General features: G+C 38.0%; 1 protein-coding gene across 13 annotated transcripts in view; it reads right to left on the bottom strand.

Annotated features, from left to right (window-relative positions):
* The window catches only part of LOC117971779 (liprin-alpha-2), a 178,168-nt gene that overhangs the window by 108,671 nt on the left and 46,662 nt on the right, over positions 1-22,835 (bottom strand). For 3 of the 13 annotated variants that reach the window (XM_059027577.1, XM_059027581.1, XM_059027583.1), the window contains exon 1: positions 11,579-11,765. The exons of 9 other annotated variants lie outside the window; for them this stretch is intronic. In XM_059027577.1, coding sequence (XP_058883560.1) covers positions 11,579-11,659 — 81 coding nt within the window. In that variant the 5' untranslated portion in view covers positions 11,660-11,765. Of the gene's footprint in view, positions 1-11,578; positions 11,766-22,835 lie in introns of those variants that run through there. One more of the 13 variants, XM_059027582.1, reaches the window with a different exon arrangement.

The raw sequence follows: 22,835 nt of genomic DNA, 5'->3' as shown, positions 1-22,835 counted from the left end.
CAATCCTGCAAAAAACACACACAGTCTACGTCTCCAAATCTAGCATATCATCTGCAGCGAACACCCAGAATAAACAAGAATAATAATCTGTTTACCACGATTGCATGTGACACTTACTACTAGGGGTGTGCCGATGTGTATTCCAAGTCATTCGCTTTAAGAAGTTTGAAGCTGTTATGTGTTAATTAAATAGAATAAAAAAGTGTGTTTTTACTCAACACAAAACACATTGTCCACATGTTTATGTACCAACCAATAACAATCTTACAGTGCGATTTAATATACAACTGTGACAGGGCGACTGAGTCGTCTGACGTCAGGCAGAAGCAGGAAGGGAAAAAATACTGACACCACCAGGCAAGTACTGCAGTTTAGTGGCGTTTGCCATTTTTATCAATAACAAAAATAAAATAAATATTTAAACAAAAACACACTGTGCTCACAGAGCAAAATAAAAGGTTTAAACAAAAATAATACGATCCCAGGTCAGGCTGGGCAGTTGCTGTCACTGTTCCTGGTATCTTTCTTTAATTTTCATTTCGTTCTGTTTTGTTCCTCTCTACGCACCTAAAACACCCACCCCGAGTGCCGAGAGCTGCAGGCTTTTATAACAGGTGACCATCTCCCGATTAGCAACAAATTAAATCACCTAATTAATTCGGGAGATGGCCACCTTCTGCATGAGTTTACTAAAGTGCTGTGGATGGGGCTACCCATCCACGCTACCAAACAGTATAAAATAAACAAACGGCTATGCCGTCACTAAACAAAACAATAACCAAACATATGGCGCTCGCCGTCATGCATACAATAAATCATAATAAACAAACACAAAACAATAAATCTGCACCGGGGCGGAGGGGGAGACCCCGATCTAAAAATAAATAAACAAAACACTGTACAGGGCACCTCGCCCTGTTACAACAACATATGTCAAACTAATCAAACTAACAGAAAATATCATATTGGCACATCCCTATTCTGTACTGTGATACAAAACGCATACAGATACACGTCACACTATACACACACTGCTAAGTACCACAGTTACTTGTGTATGTTTCCAAAGTTTCTAGATGTTTCTAGAAGAGTGTTTTGTTCATCTACCCTTATTATAACATCAATAAATGGAAAAAAATGGTTTCTTATTTAATAAATTGGACACTTAAAAGAACAAAAAAAAAACAAAAGAGGGTGTGTGTGCCGTTACTGCTTATGCTCTGTGCGCTTCCAGTGATGAAGGGGAAATGAGACTATGATAAATCCCCACAATCTTATTTTTAATATCATGCTAGCATGTGGTGAACAACTTCATCAGGAACGTACAAGAGACATTAGTATAGATGCACCATTAGGATTGCGAACAGCCACCTACTCACATGGAGCGTGGTTATCAGTCCTCCCTCTCTTGGGAGAGTTGTTATCCCGTCTGGGTGAATCCCCTGCTGAGCATGCTGAACAGAACGGTGTACAGCAAGCTCCAAGTAAAGTAGGAGTTGGATTTGTCAGCGTTTCCATGGAATCCATTTTTTGTTATTTTATTTTTAAAATCAGTAAAAAAATGTATTGACGGTTAGACCCTGTGCATTGTGGAACACTGGTAGCCGGATTAGCCTGACAAAATGGACTTCATCTCATCTGGCTATTACCAGAGGGAAATTTGTTGAGTTGCACAGTGAATGGCCAACTGTGTGTTTTTTTTGTTTTTTTTTTACAAAAAGGGAATGATAGTACTTCTTTAGGCAGCAAAGACAAACACATCGGACTTGTGTTATGATGAGTAGGCAGGTTTGGATATCAACTAGAGGAGGGAGCTATTTAATCAATCCTGCTTTATATATTTGGAGTAGCAGTAATCAATGTACTTGTTCACACCATTGTCAAAGCTACAGAAAGGGGCAAAAGCCAAAGCAAGATGGTAAATCCTGGGGTCTTTACATTACGAGTGGGGAAGAGAACGCACTCACAAAACACTGAAAGCACCCTTTTACTACTTCTTTATTACATTAAAAGTTAAACAACTTTACAGCAACCGAGTCTCAATGATGAAGCCAATGTTTTCTCTTTCTACCAATAATTGAAATATTAAGCTGACTGGTTGTATCCTCTATTTAAAAAAAACAAAAACAAAAAAAAAAAAACTAAAAACAAATCTGTTCAACTCCACAAATCAAGACACCAATCCATACTTGGAAGCATTATTATTCATTCCGAATAAAGTTTATTAGGAAATTTAGGAGACAGTTTATATGACAGCCATTTTATTGCTTCACCTTTAATGGTCTATGGCAGGTTGTAAAGGTAGAGTGTGTAAAAGACAGCTCAAATGCAATATTACTTTCATTAATTGAACATGGCAGTATTTTACTATCTCTCCACTATTAACCAATACCACCGGCAAGCAGAATGACTAAGAAGTCATCATTTTTCCTGTAACTGCTCCACTACATTCACAGAAATATACTCAGAAAAAACTGAAATCAATGGAAACCATTCTTTTTAAACAGCTTTCAAAATTCGGAAAAAAAAAAAAATTAAATTTGCTTTACAGAATCGTTTACAGATTTCTAAATCTGGATATAGTGTGTGTATTTTGCAATACTTTAACACTCATGACATTACTCAAAAGGAAATGTGAACACATGCTTGCTTAGTATCTATGTCTGCCCAGGGCACTCTGGCCACTGTCTTCAGCATCTTGGTTAGCTCCCTGTTATTAACCTGCCCTGAACAGTATTATTACATTACAGTAGTCTCTGGCTAAGAGAACACCCCTAGGGAAGCAAGTGAAGTGTTCTCTTAGCCAAAGTGTTCTTTATAAGACAGAGTTGACCATCAGAGACAATATGAATCAATAAATACATACATATTAATTACTTGTCATGATGCATCAACATATTAAATGAATAGAATAAGTAAGAGAACAGCACTAGTGTATGTTAATAAACTATAATAATAAAGAAAAAGACAAACTAGTGTTAATAAACTAACTGTCAAACCAAATTAACACAGCACCCCTACACACGTTATAAAATACAGCAGCAGCAGCTCTGGATTCATTATATACCTGTACAGGAGCATTATTCAAACATGCACACAATTATTTAACAGAATGGTAAAGCAACTCACCAGAATGGAAAACACCAAATTGTTCTGCGACTTGTGTCGGATTCAGATTTTTTTCAGGAGCTCGAGCAATTTCCAGCTTTTTGTAGCTTTTCATCGTTTGTTTCCATGCCATTTTGTAGCGATGAGGTGCACTCGTGGAAATCAGAATACAAAATGAGGCAATGATGTGATGCAACTCAGGCTAAAGAGCAAATCACGTTATGGACCTAGGAAATACACACATACAGTATATAGGCCCCTACATATTGGCAATGCATGGTGCTTGAGTTTGTTTGTGATGTACTGTATGCGCGAGTGTGCCTAGGCACAGAATTCCACATTCCTGCATTGAATCATTCCTAAAATGGGGTCAAGCCAGATAATGAAATTGCATTATAATTGCTAATCTTATATCTGCACTAAATTAAATCCATTGCTTGTATCTTAAAAGCTGCTGTTACAGCCAAGACAGTCTTACAGTAACCTACATCCTGCACCCCTGAAATATCTCAACTTTCGAATACAACATAACCCATTCTGACCCAGACTTGAATAATTCAAGCAGAACCGCTGCTGCAGGTTTAATATTCTCTCCTTCCATTAACTGATGTTTTTCCCAGGACACTTATTTTCCAATGTGGGGGAATACGCTTTCATTTAGAGTGAGTGGAAATTATTTTGATACTTGCTATTGTACTGCTCCGAAACCAATTATAATTCAATTAACATACATGTTTTAAAAACCACAATGGATTCAACAGCATACAGCAGTGGAGTCATTTTACATCTAAATTAAGGCAACAAAAGGTGTCTTGTGAGCATTTGTAAGGTCATTTGTATCTGGTGCCTATGCAAACCAGTATAATTAAATGCAGTAAATCCTTGCTACATTGTGTGACGGTTTGGTGTTGAGGTTAATTCCAAGACACAATACACACACACACACACACACACACACACTGTATAGACATATTTTCTATTTATTAAATTATTGCACAGGAGACTTAAGTCCACAGAAATACAGCACATAGGCCCATAGCCTCAGTGAGAGCTACAGAACTACAGTGATGTGTCTTCCATGAGGACCAGAAAATGGCTACAATATTGAAGTCACAGTCAAGGCAAATATGAAGTCTGTATCTCAAATGGTTTCTGGGATACAGGTATGTGAGGAGCAGCTTTGTCAGTTGAGCCAACTGGAGCAGCTTTTACTAACACTAAAAGGAACATAGAGGTACCATCACCTCTATGACCCCCCCCCCCCCCCCCAAGTGTCATAGCATAGCTTAGTTCCATGTTTGGTGCACAAACATGCACTCATAGGCACAAAACTAAGCCACCCATCCCCCTTTTCCTGAATCGCAGACTTAAGCTAAGAAAAAGGAGAAATAAAACACCACAGCTGGGAGGCTTCCACATAACAAGATCAAGCAGCGGCGGAGTCTGGTGTCCCTGGCGTACCTCCGCTTTTATCCCACAAGACTTATCAGAATGAGTTTGAAGATAACCCGGGGGTGGTGAGTCATGCAAATCTGCAGAGAGCATGGCTGAAAGGTGGGCCGAGTCCCAGCTAAGAACACAGCTTTATACGTGACAACAGCAAAAGAGGCCCTGCTCTCCAAAGCTCGCTCATCCCTAAATCGGCACAGAATCTGTCAAACTGGGTCAAACTGAATCTCCAATCTGCCCAGTAGAGGTTAGAATGCCGATTAATGACATGAAGAATATAGCCTTCATGGACACTGACACAAATATAAATGAAAGCTCTGACATTACTAACGTCATTCTTACTAAAAATAAAATAAACATGGTTGTTTTTTTATACCAGTATTAAGCAGGGCCATAATATTACCTATGTTGTTGAAGATGAAACCCTGGGATCCTTCAAGAAGCTGCTTGATGAGATTCTGGGATCAATAAGCTACTAACAACCAAACGAGCAAGATGGGCCGAATGGCCTCCTCTCGTTTGTAAACTTTCTTATGTTCTTATGTTCTTTAATTCTCCCTTTGCCTGTCCATCTCAATATTATTGTATACTGTGCTCAATTCAAATGGTATTCAGCTGTACAGTTATGATAAAATGTGAATATGTAGACAAAAAAAAATAAATTGCATGGAAACCAAAATAAATAAATTAAATAAAAAGGATTGATTGTGGATTTTGCATCAGCAGTGATAAAGATCTGTCCATATACACAGTACTATAATCCATCAGATGTTGCTGGGATTTAGAAAATCAACGGCCTTCAAGTATGATTGCCAAATCGTTGACCCTTTGTAAATAGGTTTCAAGACATGATGTGAAACATGACAGAAACAAGTGCAGCACAAGTACTGTCAGGGTTAGCATTACCACAAAGCTTTGTTATCATGCTATAGGAGATAAGGAAGCACACAGGGCACTATGTAAGCTTCCCCCACTTCAATTAATCAGTTTCAGTCATAATGGACAAGGGATCAGATTTGACTCACTCTAAAAGATGGCTAGAGTACTGGAGGCATCTAAAATACACATCTCTTAAATGAAAACTGTGTCACTGGAAAGTGTAACTACTACAGAACAGGAAAATAACCCTGATTCCCCTGAAGGAATTAGAGGCGGTTCTTATTGATCACTCATCACATAACTCTCCAGAACAATTTCAACACCTGGCAGACAGGTCACATCGAATCAGCACCACCCTGTGCATTCCTGGTAACAGGTACAGTGCCTGCAGGATTTGACACATACAAATTTACTGGAGAAGACTCTATCTTTATAATTTATGTGCAAATGCAACAAATATACCACAACATCTGGTTATTTTACTAGCTAGCTACAACATTATTTCACTGAAACCTATTCAAGCACAAAATACTGTAGATTGTCTGATCTGTCACTATTTCCACATATACAGTTCAGTACAGTCATGCTTTTGCCCATAGCTGTCAGGACCTAAACTGTCCAGCTGTAAATGCTCCCCTTGCAAATGCTGTCGAACTTCAGATTGCTGTGCGACTCGAAATGGAAAGTTACACTTTTAAGGAGACAGCACAGCTTGCCATCCATCTCCCCTGTCAGTCTACATGCAACTCTGCATCACCTCCTCCCACAGCAAGCTTCTACGTTAACTGCTTTGATCAAGGGTACCCCAGGGAACAGGCCTGCAAGAATAGTAATGATGACAAGCAGTTCAGCATCTTAAATTGTTGCTCAGTGCATCACAGAGGTAGCAGGCAGACCCAATGGACTGTATCTTGCCAAAGAAGTTTGAAATGCTGCATCACGGCAGCTGACTGGATCTCCTTCGTTGTATGGGTCCTTTTAAAGGTATGCTGCTGGAATGAGAACAGGGTGTGTTCACAAAGGCACTTCTACAGGACGGTTATTATTATTATTACATCAGAATGCAACCTGAAACCTACCCCAAGCCCCAATTCAACATTACTGTCAACGTTTCCAATTTCCCACCTACCATTTACAGAGACATTACCAGATATAACAAAGGGCATCTGCATGGATTTTATCCTGTGAAGGTCTTCAATCCCAATCCTGGTTAACCACAAAATCAAAACTGGTTCAAACCTATCCACCTTGACTTTAATCCCATGTCTGATCAGTTCACTGTGAATAAATCGGGTTAGTCCTTCTTTGCCACTGTTACATGTTCACAGCCTCTTAGTTTGCTCACACTTCACTTGATTGCTATTATTTGCTTATGCTGACTGAAAACTAAATTGATGGAAGGCATTAACATCTACAGGTTGCAAAAATAAATTACATTTTAAATGTATGCAAGGGTTTATTTCGACATGATAAGAAGTCTGCAATCAGTTTTTAGTTTGAAAAAAAACCCTGAAATTAGGTTGAGATACACAAACTGAGATGCTTCGATAAATACAGTTGCATTTCAACCCATTCATCTATTATGGTTTCCTCTAATCCTCTTTTCTAAATATTTAGGACACTGTAGAGCAGGGGTAGTCAATTATTTTTTGTCAAGGTCCAAATTTCTTGGTCAAGATATAGTCAAGGTCCAGACTCCAGAGAAACATTTTTCATGCCGCAAGTGTCCCTGTCCAACAAACAGAATGCTGTGAATTAGTAATATACCCCATTGCTTATATTTTTAGTCCATTAAAAAAATATATATTAATAATTAAAAGATGTAATAAATTAAATCTGAGACTTGTCAAATAAATGTAAATATTAGCATTAACTTAAGATAACTTAAGTTTTGAGTTAGAGTTTACGAAGAGTATTAACTTTGGTTTTGTCAAATAAAATTATTGTAGCCATATATGAATATAGATAGATAAACAAAGCCTTGTAGCTTGTTTAATATTAGTATCAGAATTTGAAAGAAACTAATACTTAGAGAGTTCATCTCTACTATCTTAGCTATCGTAGAGTGAGTTCAGTCAAGGCAAGACGGAGGCAGATGCACAGATGATTATCAGTCAAAACGGAGTGATTATGCAATGTAATGTTGTTCATTGTTGAGAACGCAGACTCACACACGTACGTCGACGCAAATAGTCAAGATGTTAAATGCCACCCTCCTCAAGTGAGGATACTTGGAGTCCAGCACAAGGGTTGTCCAGAAAGTTTCAGATGTAGTTTCAGTGTGCCGCATCTTAAGCACTTCATCAGCTTGTAAATCAATAAGCTCCAGCTGTAGTTTTGCTTTTTCAACATCCGGAAAGGATGCTTTTGCTTGATCGCACCAAGTGCCATTTGCTTGTACCACGAATGGGTTCTTTACAAACTGGAAGACTTCTTTAACACTTTCAAATTCTTGGAACCTCTGCTGGAAGTTTTGAAGAAGCCTGTCCAGAGATGACGTCATCTGATTCACGTCTGCAGTGTCCCAGCAGCTTATCAGCATTGGGAAATGCAGCATCTCCCCAGTTTCCAAATCACTTTTGAAGAGATGCAGTTTGTTTTTAAATGAAGCGACAATGCTATGGAGATCCACTACATTGCAATTCCGCCCCTGTAGCTTTAAGTTGAAATCATTTAAGTGGACAGTCAAATCAACAAGGAATGCCAGGATGCTCATGCTTGCAGCATCTCTCAAAAATGCACAGTTCTTCTGCCCTTTTCCCTGGAATTGTATGTAGATATTCTTTCAGATGAACTCGAATTCCCCACAGCCTCCTTAGTACTTGCCCTCTGCTCAGCCAGCAGATGTCATTATGGACCATAAAACTTGTCAACTTCCTTCGGTCCAAGCAGCACTGCAACACAGGCAGTTCAAAAGCTTTCGTTCAGAAGCATCTGCCGATATACCACTGTTTAGTTGTCAAAGCCATATTTGATCAAATACTGTCATAGTAGGAAATACAGAAACTACTAGATTAGCTGAACATTTTAAAAATATACTTTTTACGAATGTTACCTTTAGAATTCAAAACTTGCCATGACAACAAAAGGTCTTATTTACTGCAGTTAGCATATTTTGATTGGGATCTAGCTCTGTTAATATCTACTAAGTATTTAAGCTGTTCTACAAAGTCAGACTTGCTTTTGTCAGCCTTTATTAAAACAATGAATCGATCTTGTTTGTCTCAGTGATAGAATGGGGCAAAATACAATTAATTTTGTCTTGTACAATACTGTGTACTGCACTTTTAAAATGCATCCAGTAGTAGCTTTCTGAATTGATTTACTAAATGTTTTGCCATTCACAAAACAGTTTGAGTTCATTCTGTATTGCTAAATACAATCACTGTTTTCGCAATGTGGAGTTTAATCACACAATGTTAACACCTTTTCATAGCGCGAGTGTGTCCCTTGAGCCTCTTTGTGATTTGACACACAGTAATCAATAAATGCATGCGTGTAAGCAGTTGACACGGAAGTGGCCTTAAAAAAGGCTTTTACACAATCCATGTGGATTAACATGTCCTTGAAACTCTGTCAGATACTTCTATTAGATACACATCACCCCCCCGTCTTGCCCAGCTGCACTGGCTACCTGTAAAGTTCAGAATTACTTTCAAAACTCTCCTGCTCACCTACAATGCCCTTCATCACACAGGTCCTGAGTACCTCCTCAACCTGCTGACCCGCTATGTCCCTGCCCGCAAGCTGAGGTCCTCTTACTCTGGCCTGCTTGTTATGCCCATGCAAAAGTGCACCACACTTGGAGAACGCTTGTTTAGCTTCATGGCTCCGACTCTTTGGAACTCTCTCCCAGCTTTGGTGAGTGACGCTCCCACTGTCGCTCGCTTTAAATCAACTCTCAAGACCCACTAGTCCTCTCTTGCTTTCCATGCTCTTTAAGACGATATCTGCTATTAGCTTCTCTGTGTTTGCTACTATTTCATGTATTATGCATTTTTCACTGTATTGTATTAGGCTTTTTTTTAATGTATATCATGTATTATGCACTTCTCTGTATTTAAAGTATGTTGGTGTTACTGCATCTTGTAAAGTGCTTTGTGATGGTGGTCCACTATGAAAGGTGCTATATAAAATAAAGATTGATTGATATACTTAACTCCTTTAATTGGTAACCTTAAGGTTTAAGACCAGCTGTAATTGAATTTTTAGAAACGCACTGCTAAAATGTCAACTCCAGGAACAGTGGCATGTCTTGTGTTAAAAGTTACTGTGAATTTTCAGCAGTACTGGTACCCATAGCATGAATTAATTCTAAAATAATGACACATTACAGGACTAACCTAGAAGAGGCTCTAACCCACAATGTGTTATCAATTATCCAATCTTTGAGCTTCGAGACCCCAGAGAATACAGTACTGTAGATGTGGTAATGCTGGCAATAACAAGTTTATAACAGTAATACTAATGATGTCATTTACAAGCCCCACCAAGGACATAAATAGCAACATGCAAGTAGTTTAGATGAAAGCCAGAAATGTGATTCCTGTGACAGCTAACTATGTATTAAATTAATTTATTTACACATTACTTCACCTACACCTCCAATATTTTCCCAGTATTAGACACTCATTTAGGTCACTTTTTTCATCAGAGCGAGTTCTAGACAGTTTTGCCAGCCTGCAATCCTAAGGTTTACAGAGTTTCAGATGATACCTGTTTGATCTTGATCTGCTGCTGACAAACCAGACTTTTTTCAAAGTGATTTTAACATGGAATAAGTCAAACGGATGGGGGAGGATATCATCCCCCGCAAGATATAATAATTTGCTAAAAACAGTCACATGTTCTTATAAAACTGCATTTAGTGAGCTTTGCTGGAATCCATTGTATATAATGTAGGTAAAATTATAAAATATATCTACAAGACATTTTTCTATTTACAAGCCTATGGCAATGAAGACCTGTACAGTACAGCTGCTAGCTGCCTGTACACTAGGCTTTAAATGAACAGTAACTTCGTGGTTAGGATACAGTGCAGGCAGTCAGAATACTGCACCAACACATTATTCAGACCACATCAAAACAGGCAGGCTGTCTCACTGTCTACAGTAGGATGTCCTGCTAAATGCCGAGTACGACGTGTGACATGGACGTTTGACCAAAAGGGCACAGGCCACCAATACCCCACATGCGTTTCAGCAGGAAACAGCGTAACAACCAGATCCAAAAGAATAGGAGTATTGAACCTACAGTACCAATACAACCGGCAGTATGAACTGACCCAACACTTCAGAAATCTGTCTCAAATGGTCGCTGAAAAAAATGAAACACCTGCATAACATTCGACCAATTACCTCTACATTATAGAAAACATTAACTACTTTGGGTTTTTGGGTGAACAAAATTGCTTATTTTCTCTAAGTATTGAGTAGTGGAGTTACCCATTTCAAAACACACAGCCAAAGCCATTGGACTCCTAAAATATCAATGTTGTGCCATTGTGACAACACAAGCCGACGTGTGATGCTGTCAATTTTGTTAGGCTTTCAAAGTATCGACTTTAAGTTTACAACGTTGCATGTCAAGCTTTTAATTATTATACAAAAAAATCTAAATACCATTTAAAACAGTATCACTTATTCATGAAAACAATGGATAGAAATTAAATCACTGCAGTTAGGCTACTACAGTACATATACAAAAATAAACAAACCATATAACAGTGCCATGTTTAAATAAAGAAATTACGCGTAGCAATCCTAATAGGTGTAAACCACGAATAAATGTAAAAACACACGCTTTGTGAACATATTCCTGTTTTATAACAAAAAAAAAAACCAGACAAAACCAACAACCTCTGATCTCGAATGAAAATAGGTTCGGTATCAATTTGTTTGGAAAGTCGTGTTATTTATGAGTCCTGTGAATTAGTAGTTTTAGTCTGTGCGCAAGGCTGCGCCAAACATGTATCTCAATGCGTGCTCTGTTTAAAAATAATAAGAAATACAAAAACACAAAACAAACGCGTATTGTGTGGGTATACAATATCCACGTTTAAATGATTCGATACAGCCACTAATACAACATAAACAATAAACAAACCAGCAATGTAACTATTTTTAAAAAGTGCAGTACTTGCCTGGAATGTATAAAAACGCGTCCCATTGGGAGGGTGCACTTTGGGGGAATTGGTCCTCGTGTTCATGTCTGAAAAAATCATAGCTGCTTCAAGGCAATCCAAAACTAAACACAGTTGCACAAGCCAAAGTAGCTTAGCTTGCTGGTATTAAATCCGTTGCTTCCGTTAGGGAAGACCACGGGGAAGGTACCTTCCCCTTGGTAGACCACGGGGAAGGTACAGAAACAATGTCAGTTACCTTTCCACCGCACTGCACGATCCCACCACCACCCCCCCAAAAAAAAAAACAAAAAAAACATCGAATACTCAAAATAAACTAAAAGTGTTAAGTCGAGTGCAGCGAGCAAGGTCCGTGTGTAAGAGCTGTCAGGGACTCTTACAGCGCCGCAGACCAGCCCATCTGTTCTGTGATGATCACCTCCCTCTTCTACAGCCCAACACAGCGATTATTACTAAGCAGCAGAGCCCAGCGAACCAATAGTAGCACGTGCTGCTGCTGTTCAGGGAGGCAAGTCCAAAATCAGGGGACCGCTTCCGAGCAGATACGTCGTATAACAACCCAGGCAAGCTGCTTTCGGTGTGGGTTGACAGTATCATTTAATTCTGAAGGCAGAGATTAAACCCAGCCGGGGTTGTAAATTCAATCTGTATGATGAAAAGGTTGATGACTATGACATACACTAGCGCGTCTCCAGTAAAGACGCACAGCGTGTGACAGACAGACAGACAGACCCCTATAGCCCCGGAATCGGATACCCATATTCTATGTTAAAACTAAGCTTCATGACAATCGGATAAGCAGTTGTCTACACTGTATGTATGGACAAATATTAAAGTGTGACATCTGCCTGTGGGACATGTAGAAAGTGTCCAAATATTGAAACTTCCTATTATTTATTTATTATTATTTATTTCTTAGCAGACGCCCTTATCCAGGGCGACTTACAATTGTTACAAGATATCACATTATTTTTACATACAATTACATTATTATTTTTTACACAATATTTTTACATACAATTACCCATTTATACAGTTTGGTTTTTTTACTGGAGCAATTTTAGGTAAAGTACCTTGCTCAAGGTTACAGCAGCAGTGTCCCCCACCGGGGATTGAACCCACGACCCCCTGGTCAGAAATCCAGAGCCCTAACCACTACTCCACACTGCTACTGCTATTATAATAATAATAAAAGAAAGAAAAAAACCCTGTAATAATGGAAAAATAAGCATTATATACTTTTTGACCTATTATCCAGTCTGGCACAGCAGGCATCTGACAATAGGGGTCGCTGTGAAGTAACGCAATAGCCATGTCTACTGCATCTATCCACATTGTAACAGCATTCACAGAAACAAGAGCGCTGTATTTACTTGTATCACTCTGCCATTTACCATTAAACACACAGTAGTTCAGTTTTTAAAAAAGTAAAATGCATTTTATAAATACTGAATAGCAATAGCCTGGCACATGCAAATAGCTTTGGTATTTGTGCATGTCCTTTAACTGAAGAAAATATAATTAACTTTGAACATTGTTTTTAATTGCCAGTCTACAACGTAGTAATAAAACAGATGGATTGCTAAGCAGAACCCAGCACCAGGTACATTAAACCCAAGCAGGAATCAACCTACTGAGAGCAGTGCACTTGTTTACATCTCTTAATATTCCAATTCCAGAGAAGACTGGAGTAAGGAATACATTAGGGGTTACTGAAGCATGTTTCCAGACAACCCTTGAGAGCAGGCCCAATTACAATGTGCACATGGGTTTCTCAATTAAAACAATGCCTGTTTATGGCTACATAGAACATTCAATACCATATGCAACTAAGCCACATATTGCATACAACCAGTACAGTGTCGGGTAATACGTTTCAGAAGCACATCAGCAGGCCACAAAAACAGTGCAGTATTTCCTTGAGTAATTTTTTTTATCTTTTATTTGGATTGAATTTTCCTGGAGGTGGTGACTGTTTGAATATATCAGACCCTTTCGTGTCGTGGTTACGAAGCTTGCATAGCGCCAGAGGGATCTAGTCCAAACACGTTTGTACCACAATAAAAGTGGGAGAATTTGAACAAATATTAGGAATTTCCCTGTGAAAGCGAGGCTTATTTCATTCTTTCTTTTGTTAATTTTAAATATGTATACTGTGCAGCACAGCCCTCTGGGGTATGATGTTTGCTTCACTGAGGCACCCTCTTTGGAGCATCAAGAAGGTGAGTAGGTGCCCAGAACAATTTTACTACAACTCGAGAGGTCAAATGGTTTATGGGTTTTAAGGTAAACAATATTATAAAATACTCTTTTACAGTAACAAGGCAGCATGTCGTGCCAAATGCCAAGTACAAATCCTGTTGTAAATGTAAATAAAAGACAAATGACTGGAAACCAAACCAAATATGAACTACAACAGTTTACAAAAGTAAAGCAAAAAGTATGATAGATGTAGAGCCTTATTTAAAACGGAATCATGTATATTTAATCTCTGGTATCACAAACTGGACCCCATACAGTATATCTGGAGTTACAGTGCAGGTTACTGTTTTTTGTTTGGTTTTCAAACACATGATTACAGTTTTCAGAATGTTATCTAACAGTAGTAAACAATATTTAGATCTACGTAAAGGGTTTCGTTGACTGAACTGCCAAAAACAAACAAAACGGTCTTGTCAGTGTACTTAAACTCCTGACTTGCTTGGCACAACAAGCAGATTCATAATAAACACTGCAATGAATAACGCAGGCATTGGTGTGATGCTGCCTAATGCATCTGCACCAGCTGTGCGATCGGACGGTTTGTTGAGATTCTCACACCAACTGACACGTACTCTTATTGGCACAAAAGCATGGACTAGATTAATAAAGCTTGCAGCCAGCATTTCAGCTCCAACCATGGCACTTACAATAAGGTTATTGCAATCTGTATTAAGTGTGCTAGCCAAAAACAATTCAGACTTCTTGGGATGTCAAGAAAGAAATGGGGTGGTATATTAGTTCAATGACGCAGAAATCTCATCTCCTTTATGAAGGAACTCTCAGCATACATCTTTCAAAAACATAATGAGGAGGTTAAAACACTGGCTATACTGACAGGGCTTATAATGAACCGACATCATTGATAAAATAAACAATACATACATTTTAAATAACTGGTCTGTTATCAAATTGCCATCACATTCCTTGAGGAAATTGGTCCATCACACTGGAAGCAATGCCCCCATTTCCCTTTAACAAGAGCCAGGGGACTGTTTAACATCTTCAGTACAGATGGGACCTCAGATTTCCATCTCTTCTGAGAGACAGCTAGCACTCCCATCAGCACATGGCTTCACATACCTCCCAGGGGCTTTGATATGTGCAGCGCCCTAATAGCATTAGAACGTAACCCCTTCAATCCTATATGTGAACTCTGTAATACTGCTGTATATTATTGAAGACAATTACATCACCTACCTGGAAGGCAACCCCAGATAGCCCTAAAGTTACAAATTACATTCCATTACATCCTGCAGAAATGCATATGCTCAGAGTATTCAAAACGGTTTTACACGTACATACTGCCAGAATAAGCATGCCTTTCTCAATTCTGTGTTAACAAAGTGTAAACTCTTCCTGGCAGTTGTGAGCAGCTACACTCTGGACACCTGTAAAGTGACCCATTCCAGGTTTTAATATGAGCTTGATGAGCCACAGTGTACAGGTAACAAGCTCAGGTGTGTCTTATTAAAGCATGATAAATGACTTAGCGGATGAAATATTCAAAAGTAAATGTAAAGTAATGTTATTTTGCAGATGATGGGGTATTTTGGATAAAAAAAAAAGCAATAGGATGAAAGGATACAGAGAGAATTACAAAAAGCATTTGACAAAACAGCTAATTGGTCACATGAGTGGGGGTTTAAGATTTTGACAGAGAAGTCTGTAAGCATGATATTCTCAAGAACAAGGAATGTAGAAAAGTTAAAGGTTATATTGGGAATGAAGGAGTTGAAAGATATTGAGTATTTTAAATATCTGGGTGTATATTTAGATAGTAAAATGAGATTGAAAAAACAAATACAGAATATTGAGAAGAAATGCAATGTATGAATCTGTTGAGAGCTATTGCTGGGACGACTTGGGGGGGCAGAACAGAAATGTCTAAGTATGATATATAAAGATGCAATATGGAGTGCTTGGGATTTTGGATGTCAAGTATTGGGAGCAGCAAACAAGAGCTAATTGCATGTTTTTAATCAGATACAGGCTCAAGCTTTGCGAATTTGTTCAGGAATGATGCGATCGTCACCGGCAGCAGCATTGCAGGTTTTGATGGGAGAAATGCCATTAGAACTCAGGAGGGTATTATTAAATATTGGAGTAAACTTCAGGCATTGAGAAATTGTGTAAATTAAAATAGCTATTGGCATTATAAACTGATTCAATGGAAAAAGAGGGGAGGTACTTTGGGGTTTCATGTAAGGAACTGGATAGAACATTTAAAGATCAATGAATTAGAGCAGGTGGAAAACATTGATTATATCTGAATACCCTGGTGGACTTTTGTAAAATCAAAAATTTGTAAACAATTTACAGAAATTATAGATAAGAGCAGTAGGAAAGAAGTAATTAAAACACAGGCAAATGACTATGTGAAAGGAAAGAAGGGAGCATTACATGTATATACAGATGGATCAAAGGTCAGGAAATGTGGCTATGGCAATATATATATACCTGAGATGGAGTTTTGTAGAATGGAAAGGTTATCTGATCACCTATTTAAATTTACTGCAGAAGCACTGGCATTGTTATTTGCGATACCAGCCAGAGTAGCCCTGTTTACTGATTCTTTGACTTCACTGAATACTATTGAGACAGGGAGTGGAGTCAGGAATATTATATTTGATATTTTAATAACATTGAATTAATGTGCAATCAGAGACATAGACATTATATTAGCACGGGTACCAAGTCATTCTGGGGTGCTCGGTAATGAACAGGTGGATTTTATGGCAAAAAATGAGTTATTGAGAAAGGAAGTGGATATGGTACTCCCTCCTCTGTGCCAGGCAGAAATAAATGCAATAACTAAACAAAAAATCATGGAATCACAGCAAAATCAATGGGAACACAATCCTTGGGGAAGGTTTTATATATACAGCCAGAGGTAAGATTAGGAAGTGAAACATTTAGAGGGGACTTGAACAGGGAGGAAGAAACTATAAAGAATAGATTGAGAACTGGACATACGGCATTGAGTCAGCATCTTTTTAGAATAAGGAAACATGTAGATGGATTATGTGGGGATTGTCAAAGGAAGGAAACTGTACAACATTGTATTTTGGAATATAGTAAATTCAAAACAACCAAGAGAGGTGTTAGTAAATCAGTTGAATGCATTAGAGGTGGATAATACATTAATACATTGCTTATTGAAGGAGGGAAAAGGAAAAAAAAAGGGAAAACATAATACAATATATTGAGACTACTGGAAAATGGGGATTATCTAGATGATATTATAGAAGGGTGATAGAGGGCGCTCATCATCTGCTATTTGATGGCATGCACCAACGTCCTTTAATCAGAAGAAGAGCTTCTATGCAATGCCAGTCTCTTTCCATCCCTGCACTGCATGAAGGAGGAACAGCAGTGCTCAAATCCAGCAGGCTTTAGAAAAGTGCATAGTAGGTTAGTTTTTGCTTCCTATATCATAAAAAAAATACAATAAAAACCAGCATTTTGAATATTTAGTTAAGTGAGCTACGTGGTCACCTGCACATACTGTACAAGTCAATAAACCTCAGAAACAATTTGTTTGTTCTTCTAATAAAAAGTAACAGAAGCACCTTGAAAAAAGAGCCAGCTAGACTGCAGTTTAAACTTAAAACTATTTTCTTCCAACTCTAAGGACGAATCTCGCTACAAGAACAAAGTAGCGCACCATGGAATTCTGTATCAGTCTGGAACTAAACTGCATTACACACCTTTGGGAAAAATGCATAATCCAGATGACTCATTTAAACAAGTCACATTCTCTTTTAGTATTCCTGGTGTAACATTTAACATTGTCACATACTTCTACAGCATAATGCTTTAAAAAAATACTTTGACAATGGTAGCATGATTTTACAAAACAACCACCAATTAACCTTTCACATGCATTGGTGTTTTCAACACCAGTTGAAAACATTTGACAGGTTATTACTCCAACCTTCTAATGTTACTAAATAGGGATCTTTTGCGGCATATTTTTAAAGCTTAAGTTAGAAAATGTTACTTGCTCATATTTATCCTTTTATTTTCGACTGTGATCAGGACCTCGGGTCTTGAAAACGCACCTCTTTCCTGCAGTCTTTTGAAAACAAGTCAGTGTTATTTCAGGTACAACACTATGGACGTTAAACTATGATACCAGAACTTTAAATAGCAAACCCCTGAATATCTTAAAAGGCAGAAGTCACTGACATGTTTAGAGAACACAGGCAAAGTAAAGTGAGACACTTTACCTTTTTTAAAAGGCAATCAATCTGGCACAGGAAATGTTAATACCCAAGCCAAGCAAGCAGGTCCTACCCAACTACCTATAAATGCAGCAAACATAGGACTACTTAACCTGCCAACAGTCTTTCACAGCAGCATGGATTTGTTCATAAAAAGAAAGTTGATTTAACACCGTACTTGGAAAGACGGCTCGTTATTTTGTTTAACCGTCTGACTAAATGCAAACACAAATCCACAAATGCCTGTCAATTGTTTTAGTACAAAGAATAGATTTGTGTTTAAAGAAAGCATCTGGGCATAACAAAGTAGTTAATCTCTTTCAGGGTAGAAAAACATGCACGACTCCAAATAACTATGGAAATAAATGAAAGCATTGCGCTTCTTAAGCAAAGCATGGTTAACGGGACAATTAACTGAAAATGAAGAGTGAATTATGTTGCCTTCTGCATGCTTGTTAGTAGCAGATAAGCCTTTACATGCTGCCGCACCTTATTAATACAAAGAGAAATGGTGGCTTCTTCTTTGTGTTTTATAAGAACATGTCACAGGGGGATTGATTACACACGAGACACAGGATTTGACCTCTTAGGGTTTTTCTTTGTATGCCCTGAATATTTCCTATAGGTACTATGTGTTTGGCAAGAAGATAAAAAATTAGGCTTCAGACAAAATGTCTTCCTCAGGATATGCAGTATACTGTGCAGAAAGATCAATTTGCATATATACTGTACCTCCTAAGCTTTAAGTGACTATTGGCCTGTAATAACGTTACTTAAATGAGGGCTAATATTAATACAAATATACAAATATTAATACTTTATACAAATGCTACTTTGTACAAAAAGGTAAACTAGTAACACACTGTCCAAACTTTAATTAGATAATAAACTACATTATGGAACATGAACTTAGTTTTTACTTACTAATTCAGTGAGTAACTGTTTAGAAACTCATGTCATAATGTAAGCAATTTAGCTTTTTATTGTGAAGGGAATATCTGTTAAAGCCTGTTAGGAGACTACAAAGATAGGCCAGACATTTGTTGCTAGGTTACAGGAATTGCTAGTACATTGTGAAATGAACTTCAGTTTGTGAAGCCACTTGTTATGAAGACTGGCTGGAGCATCACCTAAGACTGAACAAGGGGTTTTTGCTGCATGGTGTTCATTTCAACCCATTTTCGCAAAAAAACAAACAAAAAAACAACAACATGCAGACCAGTAAAGAAAGAGATGAACTTGAAATTCCTGTTCAGAACATGTAGTAAATGTGTTTGAATAAGAAATACAAGGTTTGCCTTATTTCCATCATTGTCTGTACCAGTGCAGCAGAGAAATTAACAGATCCTACTTTCATCTCCTGAGCCACAGTTTTACTTTAGCTGTGTGATAACTCCAAAAAAGGAAATGTTATTTCTCAAAATGTGGCCACTTGAGCCAAGTCGTTTCACAAGGATTGTGGGGTCATTATCTCACGGCACAGTACTTTGTTCTTGCCAATTTTTGCTAGAGGAGGCAAACAGCTCATATTCCAGCTGTTGAGTCTCATGTAGTGACTGCCATAGAACCTCCTCCTTAGACCGATCAGAGCTTCTTGTGAGACCACTACTAACCCTGTCTTTCTCAGAAACAGCTCAATATCTCATTGAAGATAATAAACATTTATTTAAAAGTCATGCTATAACAATAATCATATTCATGGGAAATCTGTGCTTGTATATGTTACAGTAAAAGTCTGAATCTGATCAATCAAGTTTTACTGGTAAATGTCAACATTTCCCAAATAAGGTGGTAACTGTTCGAAATTATTGAGAAATATATTGCTTTTCAGACATTTACCGGTTAATCTTATGATTTACCAAAGCTTATTGGTAAATGCAGGTATGCATTGAATAAGGTATTTATTCCTGCATATAAAATGGTCAATTAACAAAATAATCATTAATGGTCGAATAATATATTTATTTCTGCATACACATTTTCTATAAACAAAAAATACTGATGATGTCAAACAATCTATGTATTTCACATTTTCCATTAACAAAATAATCACGAATGAGCTTACAGTAATGCTCAATTGAGCAATTTAAACTAGTTCAACATGGTACTGAACAATACTGTGATCCATTTATGTAGAACAACCAACATTCTGGTAAATTTGCATATAAAACAATTCACAATGGTGTTGAAGGGTATTGTATCTCAAATACGTAGTAATTTCATGAAAAATAACATTCTGTTAAATGCAAATTAAATCATTTAGGACCTTCTTTTTTCAACAGAAAGTCACACTTTGGTTATGACACCAATGCCACAAAGACAGACAGTGAATAGATATATTTACTTACTGCAGCATTGTGTGGCACTTGGAGTTACACAGGACTCCTGAAGCCTTACAATGCACGAAAGCGAGACATTCAGCATTAGCTAAAGGCACTTGGTTATTCTTGAGATTTAATCGGTAAACGTCTGAAGTAAAGCATTATTTTAATGTCGACATTTACCAGCAAATCTTAAGATTTGCCAATATTTAGACTTTTATACAATACAAGCCATAACATTGTAAAGTCTGATTTCAATGCATCCTAAGTTTGAGCCTGGTTTACAGAAAACAATGTTAGCCTAAATGTTAAATGTTTCAAATTTCGCTTAGAGTACACAGCTTCAAATGTAATTTAGGTTTTTTATTTTTTACCCTTACCATTTCATAGTGTTTGTAATCACTGTAGTGGTACTCTGCTCTAGTGCTCCAATATTGAACTATTATATATGTTTTCTAAATCTGTATTTACCTGGATTTGAATTTGCTTTGAGCGTGCCTAGGTGGCGGAACTTAACCTTCCTCATTCTATTCAGATCACATGACAGCATGGCTCTGGTAGCCCCACCTGCTCTCTCTGTCTGCACTCTGTGTACATACAGTGCCTAAAGTGGGGCTGGCAGGGTTCAAAGTAAATGGAAACCCCTTACCAGCTGGACCTAAATAAAGAAAGGATTTTAATTGAAACACAGTATGGGCTACAGTGGTTAAAGAAAAGGGCTTCTAACCAGGAGGCCCCCGGTTCAAATCCCAGCTCACTCACTGACTCACTGTGCGACTCTGAGCAAGTCACTTAACCTCCTTGTCCTCCGTCTTTCAGGTGAGACGTTGATGTAAGTCACCTTTGGAAAAAGGTGTCCGCTAAATAATAATAATAATAATAATAATAATAATAATAATAATAATAATAATAATAATAAAGTGGATGTAGGTTCCAACTGATTGCACAATGTGGTTCAGCTGCTGGCTTTGAGCATCCCAGGTGCTCTATCAATTCATGAGGCTGGCTGTTCAATTCATTTCTCCATCGCTAACATTGTGAATTTGGATGATTTTTATAGATCTCAACGTAAGAACACAAGAGTCTAAAACAACAATAACAATTCCAAACCTGTGTTTTGAAAAAGGGTGATCCGGGCTTATTCCAATCTGAAAAGCATGGGTATCAGACACCTTTATACGGTTTAATCTGTGTGATCTAGGTCTGGCTTTATCAATACTGCCAATCCCTCCCACACAATCTGATGAAAAATGGGAAAAAACTCTACTTTAGTTCCCTAGTATATTTTCAGTGCATTAATGCTTTAGCCACACATTGTCAAGGATAGAAGGCGGTTTTATGTACAATACAAGGTTGATACTCATTGAGTGCAAAAGCTGTGCATGCTGTTATTAATAAGGCACCATTCAAATGCCAGGGATTTTCATTCAGAGAGACATGATATGACATTCAGAGTCAATGGGATGCAGAAACCCCTGTACCTTTCAAGGGTAAAGGCATTGCATTGTGGCGGCAGGAGTGTTTGAGGCACAATAACAGCACTCTGCAATCAAAGCAGAATACTTTTTAGATCGCAGCGCTATTCTGTTGGCATACCAGTTTGTTTACATTCCCTTAAGGCCTCCAAAGCTCACTCATCTACTGATACATTTAAAGAAAGTTTGTGCCACTCTGTGAACTAACCAGACATGCTCGTGCTACAGCCTACTACAACCGAGCAGCAGGAAGTTATACATGTGACCTATGACCTGCTTATATATTTCAAATCAGTTCATTAAATAAGTGTTAGTGTCAGTATGCATGCATATGAAGAATAAGGGTTGAGTAATGTGTGTCCAGTGACGTCAATCTGGCACCCATTGTAAGCACTGAACTGAAAGTTAAGATGAACTGATATTTTGCATTAATTTGTAAAGGGAAATCTCAAGTCCTTAATGTAACTGAAGCCTTTCAGCCTTGAGAGAATGGCTGTGTGTGGGCACTGAACTGTGAAAGGAGGGACCCTATGGGATAGGTAAATACACATCAAAGAGCGCTGCCTCGGTGTTGAAAGGGAGTAACAATGAAACTTACACAATACAAAATAAAAGATAAAAAGGAAAAACAAAAACAGACAATATCTCTGGCAGTCTTACTCTGGAGAAACCTTCCAAAACCAAAGTTATTATTATTGTATCATTCTTTTTTGACAGGTATCTCTGAGAAAGGCTACATGTAAATGATTTATTTTTCCGCGTTCATTTTTCTTTTATTCTTCTTCTCCAGTGTCAACTCCATTCAGATCTCCGAGTACAGTGAAGCAGTGTAGAAACAATCCACACATGTATCAGCTCCATTCAGATCTCCGAGTACAGTGAAGCAGTGTAGAAACAATCCACACATGTATCAGCTCCATTCAGATCTCCGAGTACAGTGAAGCAGTTTTTCTTGCAAGCTGCAGGAGTGAGGTTG

Source organism: Acipenser ruthenus, chromosome 7 (assembly GCF_902713425.1).
Source record: "Acipenser ruthenus chromosome 7, fAciRut3.2 maternal haplotype, whole genome shotgun sequence".
NCBI classification, from domain to species: domain Eukaryota; kingdom Metazoa; phylum Chordata; class Actinopteri; order Acipenseriformes; family Acipenseridae; genus Acipenser; species Acipenser ruthenus.
Note: the sequence above shows the minus strand (reverse complement) of the source record. Positions and strands in the feature narration are given on the sequence as shown.